The sequence below is a fragment of the Penaeus vannamei genome, chromosome 25, assembly GCF_042767895.1.
Source record: "Penaeus vannamei isolate JL-2024 chromosome 25, ASM4276789v1, whole genome shotgun sequence".
NCBI lineage: Eukaryota > Metazoa > Arthropoda > Malacostraca > Decapoda > Penaeidae > Penaeus > Penaeus vannamei.
Genome location: NC_091573.1, coordinates 31852311 through 31862310, shown reverse-complemented (window position 1 = coordinate 31862310; position 10000 = coordinate 31852311). Strand labels below are relative to the sequence as shown.

The 10000-nt window shown below is 39.7% G+C and overlaps 1 protein-coding gene across 1 annotated transcript in view; it reads left to right on the top strand.

The window, feature by feature from the left end:
* LOC113820759 (L-proline trans-4-hydroxylase) overlaps positions 1-10000 on the top strand; it is a 21768-nt gene that overhangs the window by 4557 nt on the left and 7211 nt on the right. Inside the window, exons 2-5 of the mRNA XM_027373114.2 lie at positions 935-1022; positions 5050-5242; positions 8735-8829; positions 9997-10000. The exon at positions 9997-10000 is cut by the window's right edge and continues 174 nt beyond it. Of these exons, the coding sequence (XP_027228915.2) occupies positions 935-1022; positions 5050-5242; positions 8735-8829; positions 9997-10000 (380 nt within the window). The remainder of the gene's footprint in view (positions 1-934; positions 1023-5049; positions 5243-8734; positions 8830-9996) is intronic.

Sequence of the window (10000 nt, the reverse complement as noted above, 5' to 3'; positions counted from 1 at the left end):
CATTTTTTTTCTTTTCTTTTAGATTCTGTTAATTTCACTTCTCTTTCACTCATTTATCTTCATTTCTTTATCATTTTCTTTTCTTTTAGATTCTGTTAATTTCACTTCTCTTTCACTCATTTATCTCTATTTCTTTATTATTTTCTTTTCTTTTAGATTCTGTTAATTTCACTTCTCTTTCACTCATTTATCTTTATTTCTTTATCATTTTCTTTTCTTTTCTTTTAGATTCTGTTAATTTCACTTCTCTTTCACTCATTTATCTTTATTTCTTTATCTTTTTCTTTTCTTTTCTTTTAGATTCTGTTAATTTCACTTCTCTTTCACTCATTTATCTTTATTTCTTTATTATTTTCTTTTCTTTTAGATTCTGTTAATTTCACTTCTCTTTCACTCATTTATCTTTATTTCTTTATCATTTTCTTTTCTTTTAGATTCAGTTAATTTCACTTCTCTTTCACTCATTTATCTTTATTTCTTTGTCATTTTTTCTTTTCTTTTCTTTTAGATTCTGGTAATTTCACTTCTCTTTCACTCATTTATCTTTATTTCTTTATCATTTTTTTCTTTTCTTTTAGATTCTGTTAATTCCACTTCTCTCTCACTCATTTATCTTTATTTCTTTATCATGTTTTTTATTTTCTTTTAGATTCTGTTAATTTCACTTCTCTTTCACTCATTTATCTTCATTTCTTTATCATTTTTTTCTTTTCTTTTAGATTCTGTTAATTTCACTTCTCTTTCACTCATTTATCTTTATTTCTTTATCATTTTTTTTCTTTTCTTTTAGATTCTGTTAATTTCACTTCTGTTTCACTCATTTGTATTTATTTCTTTATCATGTTTTTTTCTTTTCTTTTAGATTCTGTTAATTTCACTTCTCTTTCACTCATTTATCTTTATTTCCTTATCATTTTTTTTCTTTTTTTTTTAGATTCTGTGTTTACGTATGACGCCGCCACGTGGTCTGTCACGCAAGAGATGAAAGATGCTTATGACACTAACGGTTATATTCTTGTCAGGTTAGTTATCTCTTTGTTTTTGTTTTTTTGTTGTTGTTGTTGTTGTTACATTTTGTTTGTTTGTTTGTTTTTTGGTTATTCGGGTTATTAGTTTGGTTTAGTTTTTATGTATTTTTTGTTTGTTTGTTTGTTTTTGTATTTTCTTTTTCTTCTTCTTTTATCTCTACTTTTTTTTGTCTTATCTTGTCTTCTTTTGTCGTGCCGTCTCTTCTCTTTTTTTCTCTTCTTCTTATCTCTTGTCTTTCTTCCCTTTTCTTTTCGTTCCTCCTCTTTTTTTTTCTCTTTTCTTCTTTCGTCTCTTCTTATCTCTCCTCCTCCTTCCTTTACTTTTCGTTTCTCCTATTTTCTCTTCTCTTTTCTTCTTTCTTCTCATCTTCACTTCACTTCTTTTCTTTCCTTCTTGCCTTAGTTCGACGAACAGAGAGCGAGGGACGGAGAAGGATAGTGAGGAGAGAAATTGGGGAAGAGGAAGAGGAGGAGAGAAAGCGGGAATGGAGGAAGAGGGAGATAAAGGATGAAAGGAAGAAGGAATAGAGGATTAAAGGGGGGAAGGTGCGGGAGATGCAAAGTAGAGGGATATATGGAAGAGGGAAGAAGGGTAATGAGAAGGGGTGTTGTAAGTCTATCCGTTTATGGCTTCTTAGTGCTAGGAGAGAGAGAGAGAGAGAATCAGACAGAGAGAGAGAGAAAGAGAGTGGGGGAAGGAGAGAGAGAGAGAGAGAGAGAGAGAGAGAGAGAGAGGGAGAGAGAGAGAGAGAGAGAAAGAGAGTGGGGGAAGGAGAGAGAGAGAGAGAGAGAGAGAGAGAGAGAGAGAGAGAATCATTCAGTGAGAGAGAAAGAGAGAGTCGGAGAGGGCGAGAGAGCGAGAGAGAGAAAGAGTCAGACAGAGAGAGAGAAAGAAAGAGTCAGATAGAGAGGGAGAAAAAAAGAATCAGACAGAGAGAGAGAGAAAGAAAGAGGGAGAGGGAGAGAGAGAGAGAGAGAGAGAGAGGAGGGAGGGAAGGAGAGAAGGAGAGAAAGTCAGTCAGAGGGAGAGAAAGAGAGAGAGAGAGAGAGAGAGAGAGAGAGAGAGAGAGAGAGAGAGAGAGAGAGAGAGGGAGAGATAGAGAGAGAGAGAGAATCATTCAGTGAGAGAGAGAGAGAGAGAGAGAAGCAGAGAAAGAAAAAGATAGATAGATAGAGAGAGAGAATCAGATAAAGAGGGAGAAAGAAAAAAATATCTACCACAGAATACATAAAATGTTTCCCGCCTTATTTCTATGGTTATCTCATCATCTAACCTAATAACCGTTATTGCTTGAACCAACAAAATCGATAAATAGATGAATAGATAAAAGAAGTAACCAACAAAATCGATAAATAGATGAATAGATAAAAGAAGTACCTAGTGTGTAAACAACAACTATTCCTATCATGTGTTATTTTATTTCTGTACCCTTAAAAATACCAGTTTAATTTCGTTAACACTAAGCCGAAAAAACTTGACCTACGCAGCAGAATACACGCTACGGCTCTCTTTTTCCCAGCAGAATTCGTGCTCATTCCGTATTTCTTCGTCGCAGTTGCCATTTTATCCTTACCGAGAGTGTGTTTAAAACTCGATATACTAATTTCTTTTTTCGCCATCGTGAGCGTCCTTCAAGCGAGATGTGACCTCCGCCTCGTGTTCTGATAGACGCTGAGGGTACATTCTAAACACTCCGCCGAGATTACCGGAGCGTGGGAGAGCATTTTATGTATATTATGGCCCCATTTTATTAATGAGTTGGGGCTTTGTTTTGGGGAGCCATACGCTTCTCGAGTTAGAAGGAGAAAGAGGGAGAGGGAAGGAGTGGGAGGGAGGAAGAGGGGGAGAAAGAGGGAGAGGGGGAGAAGGAGAGGGAGGAAGAGATTGAGAGGGAGAGGGAGGAAGAGGGTGAGAGGGAGAGGGAGAAAGAGGGAAAGGGAGAAAGAGGGTGAGGGAGAAAGAGGGTGAGAGGGAGAGGGAGAAAGAGGGTGAGAGGGAGAAGGGAGAAAGTGGGTGAGAGGGAGAGGGAGGAAGAGGATGAGAAGGCGAAGGAGGAAGAGGGTGAGAAGAAGAGGGAGGAAGAGGGGGAGAAGGAGAGGGAGGAAGAGGGAGGTGGAAGAATTTAAAGGAGGGATAAAGAGAGGGAGTACAGAAAAGGTAAGGAGGGAGAGAGAGAGAAAAGGGAAGGAGGGGAGACAAAGTGAAAAGGTAGAAGAAAGAGAGGTAGAAAGACGGATAAACAAATAGTGAGTGAGAAAGAGAGAGAGAAAAAGAGTTACGACGAGAAGAAATAGAGAGTGAATGAAGGTGAGAAAAGGACCAAAATGGAGGAGTAAATTGAGAGAGAGAGAGAGAAAGAAAGACAAACTGACAGACAGAAAGATGGACTAACCTATCCCCCCCCCAAAAAAAAAAAACTCGGCAAATGAAATCTAATACAGCACACTAACGAAACCTAAATTAATTAATTAATTAATTGAAATAAAAATCCACATCATTATGTAAGCTTCATTCATATATCCACTCCTTTACACCTGTTCTAATACATCCCCCCCCTTCCCCTCCGATTCAGCTAACACCCCCCTCCCCTTCCATTCACCTAACACCCCCCCTCCCTCCCATTCACCTAACCCCACCTCACCTCCCATTCACCTCCCCGCCCCCCCCTACCCTTCCAATATGACATGCACAGACCGAACCACATGACTTCCATGTTGACCCCAGCCGCGTGAGTGCCCCGCATGTGTCCTAATAACCCAAGCCAGGGTGACCGGAAACCACTACCGTATAAATGGGCGTCTTCTATCGGGCTTTCATTCACGCGAGATGTTTAAGTCCTATCACTAAGCACAAGTCCTATCACTAAGTACAAGTCCTATCACTAAGTACAAGTCCTATCACTAAGTACAAGTCCTATCACTAAGTACAAGTCCTATCACTAAGTATAACTCCTATCACTAAGTATAACTCCTATCACTAAGTATAACTCCTATCACTAAGTACAAGTCCTATCACTAAGTACAAGTCCTATCACTAAGTACAAGTCCTATCACTAAGTACAAGTCCTATCACTAAGTACAAGTCCTATCACTAAGTACAAGTCCTATCACTAAGTATAACTCCTATCACTAAGTATAACTCCTATCACTAAGTATAACTCCTATCACTAAGTACAAGTCATATCACTAAGTACAAGGCCTATCACTAAGTACAAGTCCTATCACTAAGTACAAGTCCTATCACTAAGTACAAGTCCTATCACTAAGCACAAGTCCTATCACTAAGTACAAGTCCTATCACTAAGTACAAGTCCTATCACTAAGTACAAGTCCTATCACTAAGTACAAGTCCTATCACTAAGCACAAGTCCTATCACTGAGCACAAGTTCTATCACTAAGAACAAGTCCTATCACCAAGTATAAGTCACATCACTAAGTATAAGTCCAAGTCCTATCATTAGGTATAAGTCCTATCACTAAGTATAAGTCCTATCACTAAGTATAACTCCTATCACTAAGTCCAAGTCCTATCACTAAGTATAAGTCCTATCACTAAGTATAACTCCTATCACTAAGTCCAAGTCCTATCACTAAGTATAAGTCACATCACTAAGTATAAGTCCTATCACTAAGTATAAGTCCTATCACTAAGTATAACTCCTATCACTAAGTCCAAGTCCTATCACTAAGTACAAGTCCTATCAATAAGTATAAGTCCAAGTCCTATCACTAAATATAAGTCCAAGTCTTATCACTAAGTATAAGTCCTATCAATAAGTATAAGTCCAAGTCCTATCACTAAATATAAGTCCAAGTCCTATCACTAGGGATAAGTCCAAGTCCTATCACTAAGTATAAGTCCAAGTCCTATCACTAAGTTTCAGTCCAAGTCCTATCACTAAGTATAAGTCCTATCACCAAGTATAAGTCCCATCAGTAGGTATGAGTCCCATCACTAAGTATAAGATCCTATCACCACCACTTATACCCACTTATAAACCCCCTCCGAACAACCGACAGAAACGTCTTCAGCCCCGAAGAGATGAGGAAAGTTCGGGCGTTCGTGGAGGGCAGTGACGTCATCCAAGAACGCGCCTACAGCCGAGACGACGGCAAGAACAGACGGAGCCGCGTCACCCTGTGGAACCACCCGGGCAGAGACGTCCTGGGGGTGCTGGCGAGGACGCAGAGGGTGGCCGGGACCATGGAGGAGGTGAGCTGGGTGTTGGGTGAGCGGAGAAAGGGAGAGAAGGGAGAAAGAGAGAGTGGCAGAGAACAAAAGGTGGGAAGGAGGGCGAAGAGGAGGAGAGGAAGAAGGGAAGAAAGAGAGTTGCAAAGAACAAAAAGTGGGAAGGAGAGCGAAGAGGGGGAGAGGAAGAAGGGGAGAAAGAGAGAGTGACAGAGAACAAAAAGTGGGAAGGAGGGCGAAGAGGGCGAGGGAGGGGAGAAAAGGGGAGGAGAAAGAAGAAGAAGGGGAGAAAGAGAGAGAGAGAGAGAACAAAAACAAAAACCATGGAGGAGGTGAGCTGGGTGTTGGGTGAGCGGAGAAGGGGAGGGAGGGGAGAAAAGGGGAGGAGGAAGAAGAAGGGGAGAAAGAGAGAGAGAGGCAGAGAACACAAAGTGGGAAAGGGAGACGGGGAGAAATGGGAGAAGGAAGGAGAAGGGTAGAAAGAGAGACAGAGAACAAAAACTGGGAAGGAGAGCGAAGAAGGGGAGAAAGAGAGAGAGAGAGACAAAAAAAAAATGGGAATTAGAGCGAAATATGGGACAAGAGGAGAAAGGAGGAGATAAAAAGGGAGAGAGGCAAGGACCAAAAATTAAGAATGAGAGCAAGAGAGAGAAAAAAAGACAAAAAAGGTTAGACAGGAGTGTTTTCTCCTTTTTTTTCATTTCTAGGCTTGTCACTCTCTCTCCACTTTCTATCCTCCTATCTCCTTTCACCCATCTACGTCTTCTCTTTTACCTTCGTCCCTCCAACTTCCTTCCCTCCAGTCTCCTTTCCTCTCCTCTCTTCCCTCCTTCTCTCCCTCGCCCCCCCCCCCCCATCTCTCTTCCCTACCCATCCTTCCTCTTACGACCCTCCCTCTTTGTCCATTTATCTCTTTTCCTATTCCAACTTCCTCTCCCCCTCCCTACCTCACTCCATTTATCTCTCCCTCCCTCACTCCCTCCCTTCCAACCTCACTCCCTTTATCTCTCTCTCTCCTCTCCGTCTCTCCCTTTTACTCTCTCTCTCTCTCTCCGTCACTCCCTTTCAAGTCTTTCCCAATTCTCTCCTTTTATTTTCTCTCTAATTTTCGTTATATCTTCCCTTCTCGCTTTTTTTTTCATACTAATTCATGTTATACTATGTTGCATTAAGGTAATTCGTATACAAATTGTAAGAGTCTGTATTTTGCTGAATGATACATAGGCCTATATCTGTTTTTTCTCTTTCTTTCTTTCTTTTTCTTTTTCTTTTCCTTCCTTTTCTTTTTTTCTTTTTCTTTCTTTTTCTTTCTTTCTTTCTTTCTTTCTTTTTTTCTTTTTCTCTTTCTTTCTTTTTTTCTTTCTTTCTTTCGTTCTTTCTTTCTTTTTCTTTCTTTCTTTCTTTTTTTGATATTATTCTTTCGGTGTTATTGCTTTGTTCTTGATGTTGCTGCCGTTGTTTTACCTGTTCTTATCATCACTTTTTTCAGTTTTAATCCACGTCTATTCCATCTCTTACTTTATCCTCGTTTTCCTCTTTTCTTCCTTTCGATATCTTCTTCTTCTTCATTTCCTACTTTGTCCTCGGTTTCTTCTTCCTCTTCCTTTTCTTCTTCTTCGCCTTATTTATTTTTGTCTTCGTCTTCTTCTCCTTCTCCCCTTACTAATTTTTCATTTCGTCTTCTTATTCATCTTTCTCTTATTATTATTATTCGCCCTCTTCTTCATCATCATCATCGTTTTTTAACCTCTTTCTCTGTTTCATAGTCCTTCTCTTTAATACTTCTGCTGCAGTCTAGCACGAATATTTTTGATAATGAGATGATGATAGGAATAATAATCATATTAATGATAATAGTAATAATAATAATAATAATAAGAAGAAGAAGAAGAAGGAGAAGAAGAATGATAATGATAATGATAATAATAATAATAATAATAATAATAATAATAACAATGGCAATGATAATAATAGTAACGATGATAATGACGATGATGATAATGATGATAATAATAACGATAACAATCATGATAACAGTAGTGTTAATAATCACAATAACAAGATTGATGATGATAAAGATGATAAAAACAATTAGAAGCAATCAGAGAATAATCACAATAACAAGAATGATGATGATAAAGATAATAAAAATAACTAGAATCAATCAGAGAACGCATACCTCCGCCAAGGCACTAGGATACCCTGATGAAATAGAAATATTCGCACCTGAAGAATTACATTAAAATCACCTCTTTCTCAAGTACAATGTTGACGTCCGTAAATATAACCTTCTTGGCAATGAAGGTAATGATAATAATAATAATAGTTAACCCTGTGTATAGGGTTAAGTGATGTAATTATTTTTAAAAATTCATTGATCCTGACTATGATTCAGATCATTACGAAAATTCAGTAGTATCTAAAACAGTTATACCAGTAATAACAAGGATAATGATAATAATGATAATGGTGATAATAACAACAATAATGATATCAGTAATAACAATGATAATGATAATAATGATAATGGTAATAATAACAACAACAATAATGATATTGATGATAATAACAATGATAACAACAGCAACAACAGTATGTATAATGACTAAAAACAAAGATTATGCAGAAGGTTGTTGTGTTTCTTTAGAGAGATCTCCGAGCTTCTCTAAGAAATTCTCACGACAGCACTTATTGTTTAATTAAAGCTTATTTACCCAGTTAAGATATGAAACTTGTGTAACTAGGTTGCCATTTACTCTTTATGCTGTTTTTTGTTACTTTTTGTGTGGGTTCAAGTGCCTGTATTTCTGTAGATATTTTTCTCTCTGTCTTTCGTTCTCTGCTATTCTCTCAATCTCTCTCTCTATCTCTCTTTTTCTCTCTCTATCTATCTATCTCTTTCTCTCTCTCTTTCTCTCTCTCTCTCTTTCTCTCTTTCTCTCTCTCTCTCTCTCTATATATATATATATATATATATATATATATATATATATATATATATATATATATATATATATATAATATATATATATATATATATATATATATATATATATATATATATATATATATATATCTTACTAATACGCACTCACTCACTTACTCATTCACTCACTCAATCATTGTCACTCTCTGCCTGTCTGTCTGTCTGTATCTCTCTCTCTCTCTCTCTCTCTCTCTCTCTCTCTCCCTCTCTCTCTCTCTCTCTCTCTCTCTCTCTCTCTCTCTCTCTCCCTCTCTCTCTCTCACCCACACACACACACATACACACCCACACAAACAAACAAACAGATTTCCAACAGCCCTATTTCCACCCTTCACAAACCCTCCGATGATTTCCTAACCTACGGTACGTCTCAGAGAAAACCCTTACGCCCCCCCCCCCCCCACGGAAACCCCCCTTGTGGAACCTCCGCACCCCCCCCCCAGGAAACTCCCCGGAAACCCCCTTGTGAAACCTCCGCCTCCCCTCCCCCCCGGAAACCCTCTAATGTAACCTCGCCGCCCCTTTTCCAGGTGATGGGCGGCCAAGAGGTGTACCACTACCACAGCAAACTGATTATGAAGGATGCACACACGGGAGGCAGGCACGTGTGGCACCAGGATTATGGGTAAGTGTGTTTTTGTAAGGGGGCAGGATAGGAGAGAGGGACAGGGGAGGGGGTGGGAAGGGAGGCGAGGGGAGAGAGGGGGAGGGGTGGGGAGAGAGGGAGTGGGAAGGGGTGGGGAAGGGGAGAGGGAAAGAAGGAGTTGGAAGGAATGGGGGAGGGAGAGGAGGAGAGTAATTTTTGTAGGGACAGGATAGGTATGGGAGGGGGAAGGGTAGGTATGGGGGTGGGAAGGGGTAAGGAGAGGGAGGGGGATTGGAAAGGGGTAAGGAGTGGGAGAGGGAGAGGGAAAGAGAAGGAGTAGGGAGAGGGAAGGAGAGGGAGTGGGAAAGGGAAGGAGTAGGGAGAGGGAAGGGAGAGGCGGAGGGTAGGGAGAGGAAGTGGGAGAGGGAGGGTAAGGGGGAAAGAGAAGGAGAGGGAAGGAGGGGGAAGGGGAACTTGGTTGTGTTAGGTTAGACGGCAGTGAATAATAACGTTTTTTTATTTGTCTTTCACTTAACTGTTGTGAAATACAGTGGAATCACAATTTATGACAATTATAAGTGCATCGTGATTACATTTATAAGTGTAAATTTATTAGCTTAAATACGGTTAATAGGATTTCTATTATTAAAGAGATACACAAATAACTCAAATTATTTATCCATCCAGACGTAAATTTAAGCATCAATAGGCAATACTTCAATGTAACTTTCTTTGCACGATAGAAGATAGAAAAAAAAATATTTACACTAACGTAACCTCGAGGAAAGAAAACGTACGAAAGAGACAGAATAACTACGAAACGAGTGATTTTTTCCCCATCCTTTGTTGTTGTCATTTTATTAAATTGGTTGCAACCGAACCACTTGTCCAAAGACACTTATTCCATTTTCATCTACGTTTTAAGTTACACTTAGTTACACTTAAGTTTCACTTCCCCCCAAATACACTATTCCCCGCCTCTGTGTTTCCAAATACACTATGCCCCCTCCCTCCTCCCCTCCACCCCCATCCTCACGTTTCCAAACACACTATACCGCTCCCTCCCCCCCTCCGACCCCACCCCCACGTTTCCAAACAAACTACACCCCTCCCCCCTCCAACCCCCCTTCCCTGCCTTTCCAAACGAACCTACTCACCATCCCTCTCTCTCCCCCCACCCCCACCCCCAACCCCTTCCCTTTCCAGATAC